Source organism: Heloderma suspectum, chromosome 5, assembly GCF_057233095.1.
Source record: "Heloderma suspectum isolate Gila_16-S chromosome 5, 16-S_ref, whole genome shotgun sequence".
In the NCBI taxonomy this organism is placed as follows: Eukaryota; Metazoa; Chordata; class Lepidosauria; order Squamata; family Helodermatidae; genus Heloderma; species Heloderma suspectum.
Window position 1 is genome coordinate 162,772,185 of NC_139462.1, and position 27,129 is coordinate 162,799,313.

At 45.0% G+C, this 27,129-nt stretch overlaps 2 protein-coding genes across 2 annotated transcripts; one reads left to right on the forward strand and one right to left on the reverse strand.

The window, feature by feature from the left end:
* Window positions 1-2,882: 2,882 nt before the first annotated feature.
* Window positions 2,883-6,333, reverse strand: LOC146344750 (uncharacterized). Its single transcript, XM_084859814.1, has 4 exons — window positions 6,306-6,333; window positions 4,847-4,948; window positions 4,694-4,762; window positions 2,883-4,557 (listed from the first exon to the last, which is right to left on the reverse strand). The coding sequence occupies exons 1-4, from the start codon at window positions 6,331-6,333 to the stop codon at window positions 4,337-4,339; spliced, it is 420 nt and encodes a 139-aa protein (XP_084715940.1). The 3' UTR covers window positions 2,883-4,336.
* A 14,358-nt stretch (window positions 6,334-20,691) lies between these two features.
* Window positions 20,692-22,513, forward strand: LOC146344751 (C-C chemokine receptor type 2-like). The gene is made up of 2 exons (XM_084858155.1): window positions 20,692-20,778; window positions 21,332-22,513. Exon 2 carries the CDS (start codon window positions 21,343-21,345, stop codon window positions 22,417-22,419), a length of 1,077 nt encoding a protein of 358 aa, XP_084714281.1. The 5' UTR covers window positions 20,692-20,778; window positions 21,332-21,342; the 3' UTR covers window positions 22,420-22,513.
* The last annotated feature ends 4,616 nt before the right edge of the window (window positions 22,514-27,129 follow it).

The following is a 27,129-nucleotide window of genomic DNA, read 5'->3' on the forward strand; positions in this document are numbered from 1 at the left end:
GTATACATGGTCTTCCTCCTCCTCTCCATGTTATCCTCACGACAACCCTGTGAGGTAGGTTAGGCTGAGAGTCAGTGGTTGAGTGGACTAGATCTCAGGTCTCCTGAGCCCCAGTCCAACACTAACCACTACACTGCACCGGCTCTCAATGCTTCTGTTCATTTAAAAATTGGGTGTTGGGGCTTCCTTACACACATTTGTGTGTAATGCATCATTTGCCCCTGAGGTAATGCCACAATAAAATAAGTTAAAGGACAAAATGTTATAAAAATTCCTATATATATATAAAAGATGTGTATTTGCTTGGAAAGGCAAATAAGAATGAAGGAATTAAGGAATTTTTTTCATTAGGGCCACAGACCAACAAAATACGAACATATATATCCAGTGTAATACATGGCACAATTAGAAATATCTACTTATCTGCATATTTTTACAGTGCCATTTATTTACTTACCAAATAGATATACTGCCTAAGTTGCAGATGTCTTCAGAGCAGTTAACAATTATTAAAAACCCCCCAGAACAATACAACAGCAACAAAAACAATAAATACAACCATTTTAACAATCAATAATAAAATATGTATCATTTTAAATGGACATATAAATGCAGTTTGGGTCATGAAAGTCAATGCAAAACAAGCACCCCCTACCCCCAGGCATACTTTACATTACTCAATTTATGGTGAAAAATGACTAAGTTTCCCACCCAGCAACCAGTTTTACAGAAGCACTCTCTTGCAAATTTGCCTTCCATGGCGAAAGACTCAATTTGTGAGTGATGTACCAATCATCCTTTGGTTGTTTTAACTGTGACGTACTGATCATCCTTTAGTTGTTTTAACTGCCATGCTGCAAACCTTTTGGCTTAGCCTCTTTAACCTTATCCAGTAGTAGGGATGGCGGAGAAATCCGCCACAGACTCCAATGAGGCTGGATTCTTTAGAATCCGGCTCCCCGGAGTCCGTGGCGGAACAGACTACACCCCCCTGCCATCCCCTGAAATCCCCCCAGGACGGACTCTACCTGGCGGCAACAGCTGCTCCCAGTCATTGTCTCCATTTGCTGCCGGGCTGCGGAACGAAATGGTGGCCGCTGTAGCGGCCGCCATTTGCGTCCCTGCCCATGGCAGGGACGCAACTAACGCAGGGACTAACGCAGGGACGCAAATGGTGTAGCGGCCGCCATTTGCGTCCCTGTGTTAGCCGTGATAGGCTATGTATATATTTACGTAGCCTATCACTGCCTAACAGAGGGATGCAAATGGTGGCCACTACGCTGGCCACCATTTGTGGCCGCAGCAGCCCGGGAGCGGATGGCAGTCAGGCTGTGGATGGGCCCGGCCGGCGGTTCTGCAGACTCGCCATGGAGCGGAGCCGGCTGGGCAGAATTCCGGGGGGAGGGATGGATCGCCTCCCCCACAGCGGACACCGCCACCTGGAATGGTGAGTGGGGTTCGTACACCCCTATCCACAAGTGGAAAATAAAACTCCTGCCTTTGAAGTCTCACATCTATAGTCAAAATATAGATTGTAAACTCTGCTGGCTAGGCACCTGTATGCATGTATTTACACACTTAAAATTTAGGTGCAGGGCTGATGTCAAGAATAGGCATGGTTGGGCACGTTCTAATGGCCCACACCCCAGCAAGGACCCACTGACAAGAGCCCCCAGGACTTGCTTCTCCTCTTCATCATTGCAACCTGCTTGCTCACCTGCCTCTTGCTCTGGCCCAAATGGGGTGGTAAGGAGGATCAGTAGATGCCACTGCCTACTGGCTCTCTGCCTGTCAAGGAAACAAGTGGGAGCAATGATGAGACAAAGGATGAAGAGCAATAGAAGTTGGTGACAATGGTGGATATAAGGTAAATTCACTGAGGGCATCTCTACACCAGCCCCAAATCCTGCATTTAAAACGGGCCTTTCTGCTTCCGTTTTAAATGCAGGATCACAACGACTCCCCTTTTCACATGCTTCCTTTTCCCCCTCCCTTTTCCCCATCCTTCTCCCCATATCCGAGTCTTCCATTGATATTGCTCCTCTTCTTGCTGCTTTCCCTCTTTTCACAGAGGAAACTCAAGCAGAACACAGCGGGGTAATTCGATAGCCCATTATCTGCCATCTATTTAAAAACAGAACATAGAATCACAGAATAGTAGGGTTGGAAGGGGCCTACAAGACCATCGAGTCCAACCCCCTGCTCAATGCAGGAATCCAAGCCAGAGCATCCCCGACAGATGGCTGTCTAGCCTTACTGTGAATGCCTCCAGTGTGGGTGAGCCCACTACCTCCCTAGGTAATTGTTTCCATTGTTGTATTGCTCGTAACAAAGGGCATTTAGTGCAGGAGATGCCCTGGAGGGTCACGGCGTTATGTAAAGAGCCTGCAAACTTCCATGAAGGAGCAATCTCAATTGCAGGATAAAAGCTCTGTGTGAGGAAAGCCTGAGAGAGGGGCCCATTGAGAGTGTCTTGCCCCCCAAAACCTGGAGCTGGCAATGTATGCAAGGACTGTTGCTTGATGTTAAAAATATTTCATTTGCAAAATTGATGAAGATCCATATGGATTTCAAATGCACAAGAGCCCCTTACATATTCTCAATGCTGATATAGTATCACTATCATAATAGCAATAAATATATACAAATACAATACAATATACAATACAAATATATGTATTGTTGGCAGTACTGCTATTGCTTACCTTGCATTTTTCTGCATCTAGATATAAAAATCCTCAACTGCTAAGCTTTAAACTTCATGATCTTCCCTTTTGTACCCACACACCCTGATTTTCCAAGAGCTAGGCAGATAAGTAATTCTTTGTAAACTGCCATTTAGATTGTACATGAGGATTGAAGACCAGGAAGTGAGATAAGTTGTTTTCAGTTTATTTAGTCTGAATTGTTTTGTTACAGCCATTATTGCAGAACAACTGCTTGGCCATACTCTGGTTTATTTCAGCGTCAATGGATAGGATGAATAAAATTCAAAGTACTTGTCTGTATTTATCTATCAAATTAATATTTTTCCTTTTTCAAGCAGAGCTCAAGGAAGCCAGCAATAACAAGACAATACATAAGAAAACCATCATATAAAGATAGCCACTATAGACCAGGGGTGGGCAAGTTGTGGTCCTCCAGATGTTTTGGTCTACGATTCCCATGATCCCTCACCATTGGCAATGCTCCCTTGGGCTGATGGGAGTTGTGTGGTCCTCCAGTTGTTTTAGCCTACATTGCCCGCCCTCCCTATAGACAATGAAAAACTGGTCAGAGGGATTGTTAAAACTGACAATAAAATAATGACCAATCAAAGAGTCATTAACAGTAGAGATAATAAATCACCTAGAGAAGTTACAGGCCTACCTAAATAAAAAAATGTCTTTGGGTTGTATCAAATTGTGTCCTCCACTGATAGAAGGATGTTTGATCCAGCAGAGGCTTCCATCAGTGGAGCAAGGAGGAAGCTGATTTTTGGCAATTCCCCCTCTCCCTAGGAGCTGCCTGTATAATCTTACATGCTGTTTTGAAGGGTTCTCAACTCTCCTGAGATTTGGAGGCAGGGTGGCATAGAGAGCTGCAGAGAAGAGGAATTGCCAAACATTTCCTCCCTCCCCATTACACTGATGGAAGTTTTCTCTGGATCAAATGTCTTCCATCAGCAGAAGGACACCAGTTGGATTCAACCCATTATTTATTGGTAGAAGGATATTAGAGAGACAGGGAGAGAACTACAGGGGCCTCCCTGGGAATGAAGTTCCAGAGTCTGAGAAGGCCTTCTTCTCAGACTCTCCCAAATGCACATCAGATGTTGGCAGGACAGAAGAAGGGCTATTCTGGAAGACCTCAGCATCTGGGCAGGCTCAGACGAGAGAAGGCAGTCCTTCAGGCAACCTGATCCCAGATTGTAACCAGCACTTTGAATTGTGCCTGGAAATGAACAAATAAGTCAGTGAAGCTGTTGTAATATGGGAGTCACATGCTCTCTATAAACAGCCAGGATCAACAGTCTGGCTGCGGCTTTCTAAACCCACTGAAGTTTCCAAACGCTCTTCAGTGGCAGTCTTGTGTACACAATTACCCCAAGTTCTGCTTGACTTTGTCAATACTGCAGGATAATTATCACGAGGGTATAAACCAATTTAAGTAAATCTCTGCTGACCATGAATATCAGTCTCCAGGACACAGCACAGCATAGTGTTGAGGATCCTCTGACCATCAAGACCTTAAGGAAAACAATTTCACTTCTGTGCTATCTGGCATGGAGATACAGTGGCCCAGTACTTCAGATGCCCCGCCATTATCAGCCCTTAAAAATCTGTGTATGGCTGCTTCAGTCTCTGTACTTCATGAGCTCACAACCTTCTTTCAGTCTTTTAGAAGTATGTTCAAGCCAGTTAGCAAGCTCCCTCCCTAGCATTTGCTCAAGATGCATGTGCTCAGGTTTAGAGATAACAGACTCTGGGGGACCTTTATATCTTGATCTCTTTGCCTTTGGTCCTGCGCTGTCTTGTGGTTCTGCACAGGCACTTTTCACAGTCGCAGATTTCTTGTCTAAAACCAAAAACAAGAAGGGATAGGTGCATTCTTATTAGTTATGTACAAATCTCTCTCTCTCTCTCTCTCTCTCTCTCTCACACACACACACGCACACACACACGCACACACACAGCCACAGCCAATGCCTTACCCATGCTCTTGCCTGTTGGCCTAGTTGCCCTTGGTTTTTTCAAAGGGGGTCTAGCAGGAGTCATGTTTACTGCAAAAAGCAACAACCACTTTAGTTGATTCCTACTTTCCATATGACCCACCACCACTGCCCCATCTCAACATTTACTTTTACCTATTTTATCATCAAAAGGTGGTGAGTCTATGTGTTTGGTTAATCTTGTAGCCTTCTTTGGTGGATTAATCACAACAGCCTCCTGAACATTGGTTGTGGTTTCTAAAAAGAAAACACACACCGCTTTCAGCTTTACAGGAACCCTTACAAGCCACTTGACAATTATTAGAACAATTCTGCTTTACCTGCACTACCAGATGCAGGTGTGACTGCTGCTCTGGGCTTTTATTTTCTAAAAGGATGGCTGGGTGTGATGAAGTCTTCTGTAAACAACATTGTCACGGAGAAGGAGGGGAAGGAAGGAGGATCCCCGCCGCTGGGACTGGCCCCAACCTTCCTGCAAGGGAGGACTGCCCAGGATATGATCCCAGGACCCCCTTCCCAAAAAGAGGACTGGCCAAACCTGGCCTTTCAGTCCCCCAAAATACCCAGTAGCCACCCTCTTAAGCCAAGAGGCACTGAACTTAGCACTGAGGTTATGCAGAGAGATCACACCAACTAAAGGTTGGATAAAAGCTTATTAAGATCAACATAAAGGGGTAGAGGGAAAGGGAAGAATGGAAGTACCGTTACACAGAGGGTATAAAGCTTAACTATAAACAGAGAGCTTCATGAACACACACCCAAGCCAAAATAATAAATCTACCTGGCCTATCCTTACATACCTAAGCATGGATCTCCCCGGATAGCAACCAGCCATCTGCAGGTCCAGGACCAACAGGATGAAGGGAGACCCCATGCCTTGACCTCAGCCCACTTTTAAAGCCCAGCCCCGGCAACCCAGGGCAGATTTTGCCTCAGCCAATCACTGGCTCAGTCTCTGGGTGGACTGCCCTGGCCTCCGAGAGGCTGGAACTCCCCACCACCTCCAGCTGTTGGCACTTTCAAGTTAGCAGGGGCTGCCTCTGGCCTTGGGCAAAGGGCCTAGGAGCCTCTAGATTACCTGACCCGATTTTATGGCAGAAAGCAGGCCGGTATCCTTGACAAACATTATACACATAGTCACTACTTTCAGGAACAGCACCACGTTGTTGTTGTTGTTGTTGCTTTTACATTAAAAATACCCCACCTCTCCCCCAAGGCCTTACCCATGTCATTATCATTTGAGTAACCTGAGGCTTCCCTTGGGGTGCAGTTTCCCCGATTTTGTGCCTTTTGACTTAATTTTGGAGCACCTGGGTTGGGTGTGTGATTTAATGAGATGGTAAATAAGGAAAAGCTGTTAGTTTGTTCATCCCAAAGCATGTAGAGTCTTGCCCCAACACTACATATGGTGTGAGAGCCTTGACCATTTCTAGCAGCACCCTGAGAAAAATGGAGGAGCAAACAGCTATGCTAGTTCATGCTTATTTAAGCACAGCTTGTGGAAAAATACCCCATAAAATACCAGATTGCAAAACAATATTAATTTTGCAAAAAACAGTCTCTAAAATTCAAGACGATACTGAAGAAATGTTACCTCTCTCATCAACGACCTCCAAATCCATACTCTGCCTGATGTGTTCCACACTTTTACTTTGGTGATGCAGTCTGAATTTGCTGATGGTAAAATCAATTGGGGGCGGATTTTAACTATTTTTCTGTTTGGAGGCCTGATTGCAAAGAAGCTTCAGACACCCGGAGTTCCTCTAACAAGACAGAGTATAGAAGAAGAACTTGCTAATTTTATCACTGGCTATATCATCAACACCAAAGCAAATTGGATCATCGAGCATGATGGATGGGTAAGTTGTTTCAAGCAACCCACCACCCTAAGAACCCATATCCCTTGCTACAGACTGCGTTCTTTAATATTTATTACTTTGGGAGCTATATTTCAGCTGGGTTTGGGTTCTAAGTTGATAAAGAAGCTATAATGATCTTGTATTAAAAACAAGCCTTTTCGTAATGTTTTACCATCTGTCAAAAATATGGTCTGATAAAGCTACTATTTTCTTTTTATTGCAGGAAAAAGGATTTGTAACGACGTTTGAAGATAGAAAAGCCTGGATGCCCTTCTACAATGTGAAGACAAAAATCAAGGCTGTTTGCATGCACTATTTTTGCCTAAAATGGCTGTTGTTCCCTGCATAGAGATTGCAGCAACATCTCTGAATGATAATACATATCTTGGTGAGGAGTAGCTTGTTTCATCAGCTTCCAGGCCTAGAATACTTTTCAGGATGGCATGACCTGGCTGGTCCGTTGACAGATCAGCAGAATCCTAAAAGGAAATTAAGAAAATACTTTGGTGTCTCCTAAAAACACACAGCATGTCTTTAATACCGGGGGTTACAAATAATCACACGTACCTGTATTTGAAAGTTTCCTGTTGAAGTCATCTTCCGTAGTGCCACCGGTGATGGCACCTCTGCTTTAGTTTCACCAGTTTTTCCAGGGGCTTCTGCACCTACATTATTCACACCAGGATCCTGGAAATGGAACAATCTTTATCCTGCCAGTAACCCTTTTGCAAACTTCAGACCCCCCCCCCCAAAAGCTCACCCACCCAGATAGCTGGAAACATTGACATTTTACCTACTGAAATGACTTCCAACATGTTGTGCCACATCTGGGAAATCTCGGCCTGCTTGTCGCATAGAAGTTTAGGTGGAGGAAAAGCAGTGTCATCAGAACTGGTACTGATATAGTGTTTTCAGGGGTTAGGTTCTGCAAGTGGTGGAGATGTAGCTGTCGGCCCCTGAGGGGTGCTTGGCCGCGCCATGTTCTCTGCAGAAAACGTGTCTGAGCAAGAAAAATAGGCTGCCTCAGTTGAATCTGACCGCCCCTGCTTTTGACTGTGTGGTAGGAAAGGTTGTTTTTCTGGGGGTAAAACTGTCCCTATTGGTCAGTGGGGTAGGGGCGTGACCTTAAAGGGCCACATGGGCCTTGCCGGGCCAGTCCGGGTTTCCTGAGCATGTCAGGGCTAAACAACCTCTTCCTATTGGTCCACAGTGGCATGACGAGTTCATAGAGGGGTCACATGACCCCGTCAGGTGATCCTGAAGGTCATATGACCTGACCAACTGATCGCTCCTTCCGGAGCAGGACTTTCAAAGGTGGGACTTCCGGCTAGGACGGGCCTTCCAGTCTCCAAAGGGGGTGGGGCACCTGTCACTTTTGAAAAAGGGGTGTAGTTTAGAGTTTGATGTGGGTATGCCCTTTTCACTATTAGCACAGGCCAATGTGAATTAAAAATATAAACATGTTGTGATGGTCCTGAACCTGCCTTGACCAATGCCACTAAAAAAAAAAGTCCACTTAGAAGACAGGAAGACATATTGGCCAGCAAGTCAGTAAAAATCAGTGTCAGCAAGATGGTTGCCATAGCTAATTATGTTGGTTTTATCCTTCACTTCCTTTTCTTTTCATGGTTGTATGAAAAGGGACCGGATTTTCCTGCAGAGAAAGACAGCAGCCCAAATGTCTTTCCTCCCCCTGCTGGCTTTTCAAGTTAAAACATTAATAGCCATTATTGCCTGGAAGAAGTATTGTTTCCCAAAGGAAGCTGCCCTCTTATGATATTTGGCACCCTAGGCAAGGTAAAATTTTGATGCTTCCCCCAACGCTACCATTATTAGTTCCTGAAAAGCATGAAATAGATTCATGAGGGGAGAAACAGGACTTGGATATTGATATCTTCTTCTTTTTCTTTCTTTAGCATTGCAACATTTATCAATGTCACTGTACTATAAGGTCTTTAGACATAGCCACAGAAAAAAAATTTCGTTCCACAAATAACTCTCATTGCACAGAGATTCGAGTGACTTTAAGATCATGAGTGTAAACCAATGAGTGTGGGAATCCACAGAGCCACTTAATAAAGTCATAGGGTTATGGATGCCACACAAAATGAAAATGATAGTGATAACGGTATCCTCAGAAAATCAGTCTTTGGAACTCAGCAGCAACTCATTGTAAAAGGGGATATTGAGAGATTATCATAATGATAATTATAATATCATCAGAGCCACACAGAAAAGCATCCAAAATCCATCTCTTTTGCTGAACATCTTCACAGCCACCCCACTCCATAACCCCTCAGAAGTAACAGCGAGAAGCAGTGCAGTACAACAATCCAGCTTATGCTCCTGCCTGCCTGGAGCTTGCTTGGTGCCCCGGATCTCTTGAAGCTCGAGGCAAGCGCCCACTTTGCCCCACCCCCCGAACTGATCCTATTTATACCAAATTAAGCTATTGGTCCCTCTAGCTCAGCCTTGTCTACATTGATTAGCAGCAGCTCTCCATGGTTTCAGTCTTTTGCAGCCTGACCTGGAGATGCTGGGGATTGAACCTGGGATATTCTGCATGTAAAACATGTGGTTAGCCACTGAGCTACAGCCCCTCTGTCCCCCAGAGGGACAGAGTACCTCAGGGTTCCATCTTATCCCCTATGCTATTCAACACATACATGAAACCACTGGTTTCATGTATATGTTACATGGCTTACATGACCCTCCTCTCCTTTTTATCTTCACAACAGTCTTGTGAGTAAGGTTAGGCCAAGAGTCAGTGACTGGCCCAATGTCACTCAATGAACTTCATGGCTGAGGGGGGACTAGAGCTCAGGGCTGTGTTTCCACCAGCAATTTACTCCAACCTGGCCGTGCAGTGAGGTCTCTGTGTTTCCATGACGTCGGCTGGATCTACACTTACTGCTTTTTTTCACTTCCAATGAGATTTCACCGACCACCTTTCACACTACGCAGTAGCTGCCTCGAATTGGAACCGGAATTTCCCACTTCCGTGCTCCTGCTTTCAATACCCTACTATCCCGGTATTTCCCCTTAATGTGCTCTGATTTTCCGCCTTCTCTACCATATCCAGTCGTAGTCCCCTCCCCTGCCTGTCCATATGTGGTGGTGTTTGTATTTCCCTCCTGTCCAGTCACAGCTCTTGACGGCCCCATGTCTTCTTCTGGCTACCGATTGCATAGCTTCCTCAACATCCTGTTTCCTCAGCAACAAGCAAAGGGCTGGATGTGCGTGTGCTTGTCTGATCGCCGAAGCTAAGCGGGGTCAGGCCCGGTCAGTGCTTGGATGGGCGACTTCCTGGGAATCAGGCTTCCTGCACTGAGCTGGGGGTTGTTGTATCCCTTCAAATGAGATTAAGTTTTACCCCCTCCTAACCCCCACTCTGGATGTGTGTTTTTTTAATTAAGGCGTTATCCTCGCAGAATCGGGGCTTCTCCGTGATGTTTTTTTTCTAATTGAGGCATGATCTTCAAAGCTTCGAAGTTGTGAAGCTTCACAACTTTGAAGCTTCGAAGATAGGGATGTACGAAAGTCACTTACCTTTTTGATGGGGTGATTCGCAGTGGGGGGGAGGCACTCCGCACCTCCCCCTGAAATCCTAACCCGGCCGGCTCCGCTCCACGGAGATTCCGCAGAGCTGCCGGCCGGGGCCGCCCACAGCTGGACATCCGGCCGCTGGGCAGCCTGCAGGCAAAAAAAAGAAACAGGCCGCCATTTGCGTTCCCTTTTTTTCACTGTTTTAGCCTATGTAAATATTTATGTAAGCTACTACGGCGAAAAAAAGGGGAACGCAAATAGCGTAGTGGGCACCATTTGCGTTCCTTTTTTTCCTGCCGTTTTAGCCTATGTAAATATTTACATAAGCCATTACGACGAGAAAAAAAAGGAACGCAAATAGTACCCACTACGCTATTTGCGTTCCCCTTTTTTTTCGCCGTAATAGCTTACGTAAATATTTACGTAGGCTAAAACAGTGAAAAAAAGGGAACGCAAATGGCGGCCGCTGTAGCCGCCGCCATTTGTGTACGCTGTTAGTTTTTTTAGCTTGCCGTGATAGGCTACGTAAATACTTACGTAGCCTATCACAGACTCCGCAGGGACTCAAATGGCGTCCCTGCATTAGCCGTGATAGGCTATGTAATTATTTACGTTGCCTATCACAGCGATGATGAGGAAGCAAATGGCAGCCGCAGCGTGGCCTCCATCTGCAAGTCAGCAGAGACAGCAGCAGGTAAGTGCGCCGTTTCGCGCGCCTTTCGTGGGGGGGGGCTTCGTTCCACACGGATTTTGGGGGGCCGATGCACTGGCATTCAGCCTCACCGAGATCCATGGTGGAATTCTCTGACATCCCTATTTGAAGATCATGCCTCAATTAGAAAAAAAAAAAAACATCATGGAGAAGCCCCGATTCTGTGAAGATAATGCCTTAATTTTTTTTTAAAACATCCTTAGTGGGGGATAGGAGGCGGTAAAACTTAGTCTCATTTGAAGGGATACAACAACCCCCCCGCTCAATGCAGGAGGCCTGATTCCCAGGTGGTCGCCCATCCAACTACTGACTGGGGCCGACCCCGTTTAGCATCCGAGATCAGACAAGCGCGTGCAGGAAAACAGCCGGAAAACAGCATAGCGCTCGAGAGTGAACCGAGCTTGCGCATTCGATGAAGCACTGAAATGGGGAAAATGGGTGAGTGTGAATAATCACATTTTAATGAGAGAGCGTTTAACCTGATGGGACACCGAATTCATTGCGATGGTGGGCGCAATGTAGATCGGCCCATCGTGGCCATTCAGCCCCAGCGCTGCATTTTATTGCTGAAAACCCATTCTTCTGAGACTTGCTTATAGTCTGACTTTTCCAGCTTACCATGGCTCCATTATTGACCTGTTTCCACAATCGCACTGGGTCCAGTATCATAGTCCTGCCCATGGGACATGTAGCCTGGCTTTTGTGGGTGTGTCGCTCTGACCTCAGTGACTCAACCCTTTCCCTCCCTGTTTTCTGGAAGCTTCATTGCCGTTTTGGATCAGGATGCCAAGGACATCATTGAAAATAAGCACTAGAACACAGCCCATGACCCCAGTCAAGGGGTGTTTTCCCCCATTGTGCTGAATGAGGCTTGCCTTCTCAATGACCACAGAAATGACAGAGAACCCCTCAATTGACACAGCACATATCAAAGCCCTCAATTCTTGAAATGCGATTAAGCGTGATCGCAAGGCTTCGGTCAATTGCCTTAGGACGTAACTCATTCACACAGCTTCCATATAGAGATCCTGTGTGCTAAAATGGGGGCTTGTCTCGCTCTCTTTCCCACAACAAACCCATTACTGTCTTGTCAGAAGTAACTCCCATTGTGGTCAATGAGGTACTCTGGGTTAAAATGTTTCTGTCTTTGTGTCCGTCCGTCCCCCCACTTTCCCAGCACAAGCATATGTGTGTCTTCTTGGAAGTAACTCCCATTGTGCTCAGTGAGGCTTGCTCCTGAAGTGCAGGTGCATCTGGACTTTCAGGGGAAAGGAGAAAGGGGGGGGAAAGCCTTTTTAAAAAATCCAGTACTCCTCCATTAGCTTCTCCTTCTGTTGTCCTGGAAACATGGCCAAGGAGGTGGGAACACTGAAGCTGTGTGAAGGAGAGGGGGAGATGATCCTGGAGGGAGCAGTTAGGCAGAGATGAAAAGATGCACACATAAGAAAAAGTTTAAAGGGGCAGGGTGGGATGCTCCAAACACAGTGCTTTGATTTTTCGTCACTTCATTAATGCACAACTGCGCTTTAAATCCCCGTTTCAGGGGCAACAAGGAAGGTTTAAAGGGGGGGATGCTCCAGACACAGCACTTTGATTTTTCACTTCTTCTCTAAAGCAAAATAAAAGGGAAGGCAAGGAAGAGACTGGCCAGAGTGGGAAACTTCATCAGGGCAGAGGGGGCAAGGGAGGGGGGAATTGGAAAGAGGATGAGGCAGGAAAACAGATGGGGTAAGCAGACCCAATCCACTCAGCCATCAAGAGAATAACGCGATTAGGGCTCCATGGAAACAGCACAGACCACCAGGGTACAATGATAATAAACTGGGTGGTTTAGGACATGGAAACACGCACAAGAGAAGGTGCGATTGGGGAAACATCGCAACAAAGTTGGACAAGAAGTGAAGTTGATAGTGTGGAAACACACCCTAGGTCTCCCGAGTCCCAGTCTAATGCTCTAACCACTACACCACCCTGGCTTTCTCACATCGATTCTGAAAGCAGATGCATGAATGCAGTGTGCTGTCATGGGTGTGTGCAATTAGACACTGTATAGTTACACAAGTCCGTGGTAGGGAACCGGCATATGAAACTGGGATCTTTTCACCAAGCTTAGCATTATTTACAAGGTGGGTGTGGGTGTTAAAGTGGACGTTTTCAGAAAAGAAGGCATTTTTCTTTTACTTCTTGCAAAACAGCAAGTGAGGCTAGCTGTTACTATAATGCAGGAAATGCTAAATTTCCTCAGAAAATAATCTCTGCTCAGAATACATTGTCTTGCTTAGTCACAAAACCAGAGACTTTCCTTTTATCAAGAGGAAACTTAGATTGGTGAGTATTCATCTCTCTACTTTTTCCTCATTTTAACCAATAAATATATAACGCATAGTAATGTGTTATCGTCAGTAAGCAGCTCAGAAATAGTAGTTTGCCTGCTAGCATATAAGGGTTGCAGCTCATACAAACTTTTTTGGAATATGAATGAGAAACTCATTTGGATTTGGAATCAGTAGAAGGAGGCTTTACTGAAAAAGAAAAGCACAATGGAAATGTTTGACATGCCTAGTATGAAAAACATAATTTGAGGGGTGTTTTTTTTTTCCACCTAGGAGCCTATTAATGTTTTAAAAACCCACTAACTAATCAAGTAAGCATAGGCTCTATAAAACTAGTGATATGCCACACAGTTTAGGGTGTTTCTGCCGTCATGGGTCTAAGGAAGAAGTTTATTGAGAAACTTCTTAAATCAGCTGATTTGTATTTCAATCTAATGTATAGTTCCACGAGAATAAGGTGGTTTGATTTATCATAATTTATAGCCATGAAGAGAATCTGACTAAGGTAAGGATGACAAGGCACTATACATGTTCACAGCCCAGTCCTAAACACAGTTATTTGGAAGTTATATGAATTTATTGCCGGGACCACAGCCTACAAGTGCAATAGAAATTCATACTTTCTTTCATAGCCAGTCTCACCACATCCCTTTGTCACATTCTCAGACTCTGACCATGTCAAAAAGACGAAATACTAGCAATATTTTAGGGAAGGAATGGACCGTGGTGTTGAAAATGAAGGTTGATGGTTTTCTCCATTCCTGGTCTTACCTTTCGCTCAACCCAGTCTCTTTTCAGGTGGAAGGTTAATGTTCCGGGGGATTCATATCAGTAGAGATTTATCTCCCCACTGAAGGTTTTCTCCAGGGAGTTGCCTCCTCCAGGGAGTTGCCTCAAACCTGAGTTCACTTGAACCAACTGAAACTAATTGGAACAAGAACTGTATGAATTGTAATGAGAAACCTGTAAGGAAGTGTCTTTCTGAAGGAAGACAACTGTAAATAAATGTTTGTCTGAAGAAATGCTGGAGGAATGTTTTTCTGAAGAAGTTATGAAACAAGTTATAAACCGGGATACTCGTTAAATCCCATATTTTTGTGTACTCTTATATATTCCTGACCAGGTTCCCTGTGCTTCATGCCTTTATTTGCTTTTCCTTACCTTTGGCTCACCAGGAGAGGGAAGCTATAGAGATGGGATCTGCGCAAAAAAATTGGGGGTGGTGAAAAGAGAAGTTGGGAGATGGCAGCTGAATTGGGGAACAGAAATGGGCAAGAGAGGTGAGAAGGGCAGGCCAAAGGCAATGGGAGGAACAAGGCCTGGGGCCCCCCCACCCCCCTCCTACAAATATTTCATGGCTCTTTAGCACGTTAGTAATAATGAGAGATGAGGATAATAGTTTGTATTCAACCTATTTATTTATTTATTTATTTATTATTTAATTTATTAATCGCCCATCTGGCTGGTCACCCAGCCACTCTGGGCGATGTACAACATACAATAAAACAATAAAATTCTACAATAAAAACATTTTCTAAAATACCCTAACCCACCCCAAATGCCTGCCTGAACAGCCACATTTTTAATGCACAACAGAAGCTCATTAAAGAGGGGGCATGACGGAGTTCCCTAGGGAGGGAGTTCCACAGAGTGGGGGCCACTACAGAAAAGGCCCTCTCCCTCGTCCCCACCAGTCTAGCTGTCCTGGCTGATGGGACAGAGAGAAGGCCATCTGAGGCTGATCTTGTTAAGCAGCCTGTCTGGTGCTGCTGGAGGCGCTCCTTAAGATAGGCTGGGCTGGAACCATATAGGGTTTTAAAGGTCAAAACCAACACCTTGAATTTGGCCCGGAAAACAACTGGTAACCAGTGCAACTCCTTCAGCACTGGAGTGATGTGATCTCGCTGGCGGCTGTCTTTAATCAGGCGAGCCGCCGCGTTCTGTACCAGCTGCAGCTTCCGAACCGTCTTCAAGGGTAACCCCATGTAGAGCGCATTACAGTAGTCTAAACGAGAGGAGACCAGGGCATGTACTACCGATGGGAGCAGATGGTTGGGAAGGAAGGGGCGCAGCCGACGTATCAGATGGAGTTGATACAGCGCTGTCTGGCTCACAGCTGACACCTGAGCCTCCATGGACAGCTGGGAGTCCAAAATGACCCCCAGGCTGCGAACCTGGTCTTTCAAGGGTAGCCGAACCCCATTCAACACCAGGTCAACATCCCCCAGCCTCCTCTTGTCTCCCACCAAAAGTACCTCGGTCTTGTCAGGGTTCAGCTTTAGCCTATTCCTCCCCATCCAGCCACTTCACCGTCTCCAGACATTTGGACAGGGATTCTACGGCCAACCTTGGTGAAGATTTGAATGAGAGGTAGAGCTGCGTGTCATCCGCATATTGATGACACTGCACCCCAAACCTCCTGATGATAGCCCCCAGCGGCTTCACATAGATGTTAAATAGCATCGGAGAGAGGATGGAACCCTGTGGCACCCCACAAGTGAGTGGCCACAGGTCCGAAACCTCCTCTTCCAGTGCTACCCTCTGCTCCAATGCAGAACCAATGCATTGGATGCTGAATTTTTGCTGGTGAAACTGCAAGCTCCAAAGTACTGAAGGTCTTCTTTTTCATCTGCAAATGCACAAAGAAACCAAGGTCACAATTGGGTAGATACGTTACCACTTCAGATAGCTCTGAGACTGCACATGAACCTGTGGATGGAAAGATACAGTTCAGTTATGATTAAACTAGGCTTACTGACTCTGCCAAAGTGATGTGATTTACAGGGTTACTAATCGAGGCAGTGTTGTTGAATATGTGCTTAACATCAGTTCTCACTGAAACTTGGCAGCTTTCCCACCATTAGAACCAGTGTAGAAAGCCAGTGTGGTGTAGTGGCTAGAGGGTTGGACTGGTAGTCCAACACTGGGTTCTAGTCCCCACTGGGTTCTAGTCCCCACTAGATCTGGGTTCTAGTCCCCACTCAGCCATGGAAATTCACTGGGTGACTTTGGGCCAGTCACAGACTCTCAGCCCAATCTACCTCACAGGGTTGTTGTTGTGAGGATAAAATAGAGAGGAGGAGTATTCTGTACACCGCCTTGGGTTCCTTACAGAGGAAAAAAGTTGGGATATAAATGTAAGAAATAAATAAATAAACAAACAAACAACAGAAATGCATCATGTGAAATCTTTGCCTTGTTTCCTAGCAAGTTTCTAGTTGTTATTCAAGTCCTTGGGCCAGAAGTGTTGAATCTCTTTCAGCCTGAAGGCTGTATTCTGTTTTGGATAAGCTCTTGGGAGCTGCCAGTAAATAAGCTTTAAGAGAGCCATTTCAACCTTTTAGAATGGGAAAAAACTGCCAAGAAGCCAGGAAAACACCAAACGATCGGTGGTCAGGGGAAAGGAGAAGATAAAAGGGGTGTGTGGCCATTCTGACAATCCTGGAGGGCCTGTTTGTGATCCCAGGAGCACGGGATTTGGACCCTGGTCTGAGGTTCTGCACCTCTGCCTCACATGGTGTACCCGAGACACAAAGGATGGGTGTTGAATCAGAGGAGACCAAACTAGAGACTTATGGACATGCAATCAAGTCATAGGGTTATGGATACCTGTTGATATGGCTCGTGTTTTGTCTGGCTGCTAGTTAGCACTGGAGTAAGAAGAACCCAGAAAATCTGTGGGACCATGATTGTAAATCCATGGCCCGTCAGAAAACCCTGTCTTTGAAAGAAAAGTGCAGATTCAGGATGTTGGGGTGCTTCCAGACGGGAGGGTTCCTAGCATTACCAATGAAAAGGCATTGTGCAGCTATTCTATCTTTCCCTCCTTAATGGGCTTCTTCATGTAAGAAAAAAGAAGGAAGTAGCAGTAGGGGAAACATGGGAGAGTTATATATTGAAGATGTTGTACAGACCTCTTGTAAAATTCCATGAACGAGGCAGAGCAATTCCATAATAAACCTCTCACCTGAAAGCCCCCTTAGTTGATCTGACATCTGGAGCATCTCTACACCAGCCTAAAATCTTGCATTTAAAACAGGGCTTTCTGCTTCCATTTTAAATGCAAGATCACAACAGGGCATTTAGTGCAGGAGACGCCCTGGAGGTTCATGGAGTCATCTAAAGAGCCCGCAAACTTCCATGAGAGAGCCATCTCAGTAGCAGGATAAAAGCTCTGTATGAAGAAAGCCTTGATCTATGAATCCATTCACTGCTTAAAGAAATGTGTGTATTACCCAAACCCTCAATCTAGATTTTGAGAATTTTAAAGTTGTTTCTCTTAATGGATTATATTTGATTTGAAAAAGTAACTATCCGTTATTAGAATTTAGAATATCACAATCAAAGACAAAACACCATGAAAAATGAAGTAGGGTTAAACTTCATCCATTTTATAGTAGATCCAGATTCAAAAGATACATTTAGATTAATTTCTGCTGAGTAGGGTCAGCATCAGTTGCTTGTGGTTCTTATTGCTGGAAGGAAAGCCACAGAAGTTTCATCCTGAAATGCAAATATTGGTTTGTTTAAGATACAGACAGAAAGGAAATTCTATTTTTAAGTTACTTTTTGCATCAACTTTTCTGCAGAGGGAAGGAAGTTGGTACATCTGTGTGGCTGATGTGACCATTTATCTTGGAAAGGGGGCACGTTTTAGTTACGCTGCAATCAAGACTCCAGCTGATTAATCTACCAACCTGATAGATTTATCTGCTGAAATGTGTGCCTGTTCTTTTTCATAACCGCCCAAGAGCACTGCACTTGGAGGTGGGAAATCTGCGTTCAAGGCCCTACTGAACCACGACCCAACTTTATGGGCAAATCACAGTTTTCAGGCTGGAACTAGATGTTAGGCAGCAAGCATGAGATTACTAACTCTGGGTTTCTTGTTAATTTTAATTTGAGCATGTGGGGCATTTGCAGGGGAAAGTGAAAAGACTGGAAGAGGTTCAGTTGTATATGCTCCTTCCTGGCTCCTTGCTGCTCATTTTCACCTTACCTCATCCCCCTCACCTGCCCACCCCAGTTTCAGGGCTTCACTGGGGGAAAGTTGGCGGGGGGGGGGGAATAGTAGGGGAAAAGGTTAAGCATCCCCTTGCTTGTCACTTCTTCCTTGCAATGCCCCCGCCTGCCCCCCGCCTTTTATTCATGTCAGACAGCAAACAGGAAGCTGGGACTTCTGAATTTGCCCTGTAACATAGTTTGAATCTTAAGAGTAAGTGAGAAAGTTACAACAGTACCTATTTATTATGTATTTGCCTGCCCAAAGCACATAATAAATAGGCACTGTTGTGACTTTCTCACTTGTTTTTCTTTTTATAACTACAACTAACAAACAGAAAGAAATGTGATACCAAACAAAAGCAGTGGCTTTGCCCCTAAAGAACATGCCAAAATTACTAAACTGTATAGTTAAAAAAAATCCACAAATTCCCAAATGCCAACAACGGATATTTCTCATGATACTACACATACCATCAGGACTATTTATTTATTATATCTTTAGTCCATCTTTCCTCCAAGGAGCTCAAGGTGGCATACATAATTCCTCTTATTTTATCCTCACAACAACCTTGTTAGGTAGATTAGGCTGAGAGGTAACAACTGGCCCACTGACACCTAGTGATCATCACCTAGTGGCTGATAGGGGATTTGAACACAGCTCTCTACTCCTAAACCAACACTCTAACTACTACACAATATTGGTTCCCTATACCACAATGGCCCTCATTCATCCCCATGGTGAATGTTCCACCACCCCTAGCCATAACATTTATCACCACTCATCATGTGAATTGGGGCCAGGTTTCTGTGGGCGGTGTCAGGAGTGCTTCTGAGCACAGGGAGTGGGAGAGTAGTTCAGATTCTGAAGAAGAACTGCCAGACATGGGTGAGGTATGTTCCCAGGCTAGTCCAGACATGGCTAGGCAGGCTCCTCAGGTTTCAAAGGCCCAGCTGGAGGAGGAAGCCTCCCCCCCCCACCCTGTGAGAGACAGCGAACATGGAGGGACGGTATTTGGTGAGTCTGAATTAATAGATGCAAGGCGCAGATGCAGAGCCAAGAGGGAGAAGGCCGGGCCGGAACTTAGGTCTACCCGATTGGCCCTGCATGAACAGTGGCGCTTAGAAGCCTCACAAGAGAGAGACCTCTCCCCACCCCTTAACTTAAGCTAGTGAGACCGCCTTTCTTTCAAACAGTGAACAACTTTCATAACTACCTTTTAAACCCCCTGAAGGCATTTCCTTGCAGACTGAGAGTCACTGAGAATTTGCATCTGTATGACCCTTTGTGGCAATGGATTAAAAGCTGTAGATTGAAGCCTCTTCTCTGTGTTTGATTTGGTGTTTGAAGTTCAGTGTGGGTAAAAGGAATCCTGTCAGGAAGTGTCACCTGTACTGAATCCTCCACAAATCCGTGCAACAACTAGAGGCTCAGTAGGGTGGCTACTTATACATTGCTGAATAAAGAGGAAATGCATCACCAAAAGAAGAGGATGAAAGAAGACACAGACTTGCATTCAGTTTCCGTATGCTACTTCATATGCATAGGTGCAGATTTATAAATAATTACTATAATTTAAACAGAAATACAAGGCATTTCTCGCTAGTGGGGAAGCCTGAGACCAGATGCCCTGTGTGTCTGCTCAGTCTGCTATCCAGATGTTAACTGTTGATGGGCAACTTCGAGGCCCTGGCTCACCATTTATATGGTCCTTTTTAAACTGGACCTGGATTGGACAGCCCTTCAAATAGAGGCCACTTCACACAGAGGCCTATCCTCTGTCAAGTAGAACACAAGGCCACCCTCATGTCCAGCGGCATTACACATGGTTGCAAGTGGAGGTCCGGTGTGCTGAACTGGTGCATTGGAATCCCCCTGCCCTTGCCCTCAAATCTTAGTGTGGACATAACTTCATATTCATATATGTACATCTCACTGGATAGCTACTAGACTGAATGAAATAAGAATTGAATGAGACACATCCGCATGACTGGCTTGTTGTTTAGGATTGCCAGGCCTTTGAGCCTAAGCCTGCTAGGGCTGAAGTAATTTTAGATACTGCCTCCAGCTTTTGTTATTTGAGTTGTATTGATATGATTTGCTGTATATCATTGCTGTTGTTTAAGCCACCTTGAGGACCCTCTTGTTGACAGGAAGAAGATACATTTAAAAAGTAAGGTTAAGCTCTGGCTGTAAAGTTCACTAGAAAACCCATTTAAACCTGGCCTCCTGTGCCAGATGTCCCCAGTCTCCACTTTAATCTGGAAGTCAACCATCTCTGACTCGAGACCTTGACTTTGGTCAAACTCCTGTCTCTCCTTCTCTGCTGTTCTTCTGAAACTGCTGAAAGTATGTGTTTATATAAGCAACTTGTAGCCAGCTTATTTCTAGCACTTATACACATCCAACTGTTTATCAATTTTTACAGTTTGGTTTCTGAGAACACGGAAAAACAGTTTTGGGTATTTCTTGAACTGCTGCTCCAAGAACTACACATCTCAGTTCAGTGTTTCAGTTTATATCTGAATTACAAGACTGTTTCAGGATCCAGGAGAGATTTGGTAACCAAAGTCCTTGAATTCTTGCCTCCTGTACTGCATTTAACCAATTATAAGGTAAGGGGTACTAACGTGGAAATTATAAAAAACATGCCTTGACTACTGCAAAAGCCTATTTTTCATTTACACAAATTCCATTTTACAGTACTGTGGGTGTATAAAGGAAACATAGGCTGCAATCCTATGCACCTGTTGAACACAATGGGACTTACTTATGAGTAAATATGCATAGGACTGGGCTAGCAAAGTGCTTAAGCCCCACTGATTTCAATGGATCTGCTCTAAACTAAGACTAAGTCCAGGGTCTCCAAACACAGTGCATTAACTTCCTCACCTTTCCACTAATATATGTCCCATCTATACCTGCAAAGACATCCAGGGGGAGAAGGTGGTCAGACAGACAGACAGACTGACAGAACATGTATGTTAACAATAATTTGCTTCTCATTTTTTGTCACTGTTTTAATCTTTCTTTGCGATATTTGGCTTGATGGGCAATTCTCATCAGCAGACAAAATATTCAGCATTCCATTATGTTAGAATAAAGTTTCAGGTTTTTATTTTGCTGTGATTATATTCTGTGTCACATACATAAATTATTCATCCCCAGGGAAAAGGAAGATGGACAATTCTACCTGGATGCCAGGTGATGAGCAAACCACAACTTTCAACTATTATGATCTAGTATCACCAGTCTATAATGAACGTGCCAGAATGTTCATTTCCCAATTTGTGCCAGTGCTTTACTCTTTGGTGTTCATATTTGGCCTGCTGGGCAATGCACTGGTTGTGCTGATCCTTGTCCGATTCAAGAAACTCAAGAGCATGACCGATATCTACCTGCTCAATTTAGCAATCTCGGATTTGCTTTTCATTTTCTCGCTCCCATTTTGGGCTTATAATGCAACAGCATCGGAGTGGGCGTATGGAGATGCAATGTGCAAAATCCTCTCCGGAATCTATCGTGCAGGCTTCTACAGTGGAAGCTTCTTCATCATCCTTTTGACCATCGACCGGTACCTGGCAATTGTTCATGCAGTGTTCGCACTGAGAGCTAGGACAGTCCTCCACAGCACCCTCTCAAGCATCATTACGTGGGTTGTGGCATTGTTCGCCTCCGTGCCAGCATTCATTTTTTACCACGTTCAACAGGAATATGGCAGAAACAAATGCCGCCTTTATTATCCCCGTGGAATGGAAAGAGAATCGAAGAAAGCTGTAACTTTAATTATGTTCATTTTGGGCATAGCCATTCCATGGGTCCTTATGGTCTTCTGCTACATTCAGATTATAATGGTTTTGATTAAGGGTAGGAATGAGAAAAAGCAGAAGGCTGTCAGGCTTATTTTTGTTATCATGATAGTTTATTTCATCTTATGGATGCCATACAACATCGCCATTTTGCTGCAGGCATATCAAGATTCATTTCCCTCTTGTATCTTGAACGCTGATTGTGAGAACAATATAGGTTTAGCTGTCGAAGTGACAGAAATCATTGCTATGATCCACTGCTGTCTCAACCCTGTGATCTATGCCTTTGTGGGGGAAAAATTTAGGAAATATCTCTCACTCCTTTTCCAAAAGCATATGTCAGTTTTCTTCTGTAAGCTCTGTCCAGGTCATGATCGTCCTTATTTAGAACGATCTACTTCCACCTGTGTAAGTACAACAGAGCATGACATTTCTACTGGTTTGTGAAATGCCTTCCAGTTGTGTATGTTTGTGTGTGTGTGTTTATGCCTACTTTTCTTGAACAGCTTCATTGGTATGACTGGGTGAGTTATATCAGACTGCTAAGAGGGAGGGAAAGACAACAGGGTGACCGTATTTGGAGCCATTGGAGGAAAGAACTGCTTGGAGAAAAGAATAGGAAGATTACATGCTGTTCTAGTGAACACTCCCTCCCCCTCAATACCTACTATAGCAGATGATGCAAAATCTCTCACACATATCCTGGGGAAACAATTGAGCATGCATGTATACATGCAGGCATGTATGTATAGAATCACAGAATCATAGAATAGTAGGGTTGGAAGGGGCCTACAAGGCCATCGAGTCCAACCCCCTGCTCAATGCAGGAATCCAAGTCAGAGCTAGGGATGGTGGAGAATTTCTCCCCGAAACTTCGGGGGGCCGAGCGCCAACATGTTCGGCCCCCCGAACAAGTTTCAGGGAGAAATTCTCCGCACCCCCCTGCCCCCCGCACCCCCCCCTGGGACAGGACTTACCTTTGCCGAATGTCCCTCCCAGCGGCGGGTCCGGCCGGCGGTTCGGCGGGTCTTCGTCGGGGGCGGGGGCGGCAGCCGATCTTTCGACCGGCTGCCGCCGCCGCCATTGCAATCAAAGAAAAAAAACAAAAACGCCCCCGTGATAGGCTACGTGACGATTAACGTAGCCTATCACGGCTAGATTTGCAAAGTCAGCCGTGATAGGCTACGTAAATCATCACTTAGCCTATCACGGGTGACTTAAAAAAAAAAAAAAGCGCGTACGGATAATGGCGGCCCCCATAGGGAGCCGCCATTCCCGTTCCTTATTTGGTCGCTGTAGTCTACGTAAATGTTTACGTAGACTACGGCGAAAATAAGGGCAACGCTATGACTTTGCAGATCTAGCCGTGATAGGCTACATTAATCGTCACGTAGCCTATCACGGGGGCGTTTTTTTTTTTAACTGTTTAGTTCGCGGCCGGGCGAGGCGAGGCGCCTCCTCCCCGGCCTGAATTTCGGCCGGGCGAGGCGGGAAGCCTCCCCCCCGGCCTGAATTTCGGCCAGGCGAGGCAGGAAGCCTCCCCCCCCTGGCCTGAACTTCGCGGGGGGAGCAACGAAGCGCCTCCCCCCCACCACGGGAAATCTTCGAGGACAGGTAAGTGACTTTCGTCCACCCCTAGTCAGAGCATCCCTGACAGATGGCTGTCCAGCCTCATCTTGAACGCCTCCAGTGTGGGAGAGCCCACCACTTCCCTAGGGAATTGGTTCCATTGTCGTATTGCTCTAACAGTCAGGAAGGTTTTCCTGATGTTCAGCCGGAATCTGGCTTCCTCTAACTTGATCCCATTATTCCGTTCCTGCACTCTGGGATGATCAAGAAGAGATCTTGTAACTGTGCATTTGGTTTCTTTTTCCTAGGTGCAGAACTTGGCATTTATCCCTACTAAATGTCATTCTATTGTTTTCTGCCCAGCGCTCCATTCTATCCAGATCACTTTGAATTTTGTTTCTGTCTTCCAAAGTATTAGCTATCTCGCCCAATTTTGTGTCATCTGCAAATTTGATCAGCATTCCCTGCACCTCCTCCTCCAAGTCATTAATAAAAATGTTGAAGAGCACTGGGCCCAGGACTGAGCCCTGCGGTACCCTGCTCGTTACCTATCCCCAGTTTGAGAAGGGCCAATTGATAAGCACTGTTTAAGTCCGATTCTGTAGCCAACTGTGGATCCACCGGATTGTTGTTTCATCTAGCCCACTTTGAGCTAGTTTGCTCATCAGGATATCATGGGGCACTTTGTCGAAAGCTTTGCTGAAGTCGAGGTATATGATGTCTACAGCATTCCCACGGTCCACAAGGGAGGTTACTTGATCAAAAAATGAGATCAGATTCGTCTGGCAGGACTTGTTTTTGACAAATCCATGTTGGCTTCGAGTAATCACGGCATTGTTTTCAAGGTGCTTCCAGATGGATTGCTTTATGATCTGCTCCAGAATTTTCCCAGGGATTGATGTCAGACTGACTGGTCTGTAGTTCCCAGGTTCCTCCTTTTCACCCTTTTTGAAGATAGGGACAACATTAGCCCTCCTCCAGTCATCTGGCACTTCCCCCGTCCTCCATGATTTCTCAAAGAGAATAGACAGCGATTCTGAGAGTTCTTCTGCCAGTTCCTTTATTACTCTAGGATGCAGTTCATCTGGCCCTGGAGATTTGAACTCATTCAAAGTAATTAGGTGTTCCTTGACCATATGCCTATCGATCCCAAGCTGCAATCCTGCCCCTTCAGCCTGTACTTCGCCTTTGCCAGGAGGGTCATAGACCCTCTTTTGGGGGAAGACTGAGCCAAAGTAGGAATTGAGCACCTCTCCCGTTTCTTTGTCATCTGTTATCATTTTGCCATCCTTATTTAATAGCTGAACAACCATTTCTTTCCTCTGCCTTTTACTATGCACGTAGCTGAAGAAAGCCGTTTTTGTTATTTTTAGCATCCCTGGCTAACCTCAGCTCGTTCTCAGCTTTAGCCTTCCTGACACCATCCCTGCAAGTCTGTGCTACCTGCCTATACTCTTGCTTTGTTACTTGGCCTTCTTTCCACTTCCTATATGTGTCCTTTTTTGTTTTCAGGTCATCCCTAAGCTTTTTGTGAAGCCACATTGGCTTCTTCTGTTGTCTTCCACCTTTTCTTCTTGTTGGAATTGTTTGTAATTGTGCCTTGAGAATTTCCTTTTTTAAAAGCTCCCACCCATCTTGGACTCCTTTTCTCGTTAGCGTCGCTTGCCATGGGACCTTACTGATCATTGTTCTGAGTTTATTAAAATCAACTTTCCTAAAATCCAGGGTATGCGTTTGACTACACTCGGCTTTTGCTTCCCTTAGAACCAGGAACTCAAGTACAACATGGTCGCTTTCCCCCAGAGTTCCTGTAACTGCTACTTTATCCACTAAGTCATCTCTGTTGGTTAGGATCAAGTCAAGGATAGCAGATCCTCTAGTTCCTTCCTCTACTTTCTGTAGGAGGAAGTTATCCACCAGACAAGTCAGGAATTTCCTGGATGGGCCATGTTTTGCAGAATTTGTCTCCCAACAAATATCGGGGAAATTGAAGTCCCCCATTACTACTACATCATGCTTCCTTAAAACATTGGCTATTCGCTTTTCAAAAGTTTCATCCTCGTCTTCTCCTTGATTGGGTGGCCAGTAGTAGACTCCGACCACCAGGTTCCTTTTATTCTTTGCTCCATTTATTTTGATCCAGATGCTCTCGATGGGGCTACCAAGCTCCTCCTCCTGTATTTCTGTCCAGAGATACGTATTTTTCACATACAGTGCAACCCCACCACCCTTTCTGTTCCTCCTGTTCTTTTTGAACAAGTTTTTTGAACTGAAGCAATCCTTCAGTTGCTGTATTCCAGTCATGAGAGTCATCCCACCAAGTCTCAGTTATACCTATCAAGTCACAATTTCCCTTCTGTATGAAGAGTTCAAGTTCGTTCTGTTTGTTTCCCATACTCTGGGCATTAGTATATAGACATCGAAGACCATGTGTTTCATAGTCTGGCTTTCTTCCTACATGTGTCTGAAGACTATAATTGGGCGCTATCAGAGCTGTTAATAATATGTATGTATGTATGTATGTATGTATAAATAAATACCAAACTATAGCTTTGGAAATTAACTGTGCCTGGGATGTCAAGGTCATTTATCAGAGATAATGTACTATTTAAATGTAATTCTGCTTTAATGGCTGTGTGTAATTGCATGGTTCCGCTATAACCACAGCCTGGGAAGAAGCCATTGGGCTGGAACAGGAAAATCACAACTGCCCCCTTTTCCCTCCTCTGCTCCTCCTCCAGTGTGTCTGCCTGTTGACCTGGGCTGGAAGGAGGTTCTTTTGGCTGGGCTAGGAGAGGCTCAAAGCTAGCGTGGAGCTGGCAGGGGAGGATGAAGAAGACTGGCGAAACCCACAATTTTGAATCACCCACATCTCATTTGTTTCAGCTCTGAGGTGTTGGAGAGTTGTTGCCAGTCAAAGCTGAGACTGCTGGGCTAAAGGGACCACTGATCCTACTCGATATAGAGCTGCTATGTGGGTTCAGATTATGCCATTGATTTGGACATTCCTGTACTCGCCCCAAGCAGTAGCCAACAATGTTAAATGGGACGAGGGAAAACTGTTTAGCTTTCTGGTTTTTTAGCTTTGCTGTTTGAAATCTGTATTTTAAATCTCTGCATTGCTGTTAGGTTTTATTCTGGTTGTATTGTTATAGTGTGGTTTTAATGCTTTTATATTTTATATTGTTTTGCTATGTGCTTTTTGGTTTTAATTTTTGTGAACCACCCAGAGAGCTTTGGCTAATGGGCAGTATAAATAAAAATGAAATAAATAAAATAAAAATAATAAATAAACTGTAGCGTGATGACATCAGATGCTTTGTGGGAGAGGCATGGAGGAGCCAGGGGTCTGCAGCTTTCGGTCACAGGCACACAGGTGCTGGAACCCAGCAGTTTGGCAAATCTGCTTGTAACTGAAATGTTCATTTGCGAATGTCGGGCCTAGGCCATGGGCAACAGACTGAAGTGAACCAGCAGCCTTAGGACAACACCAGTAGTAAAGGCAAACAAGGAGGCAGTATCAAGAAGCAAGCCAGAAGTCAGGAATGAAGAGCAAGTCAGGACCCAAGGATGAGGCAGGAGGCAGGA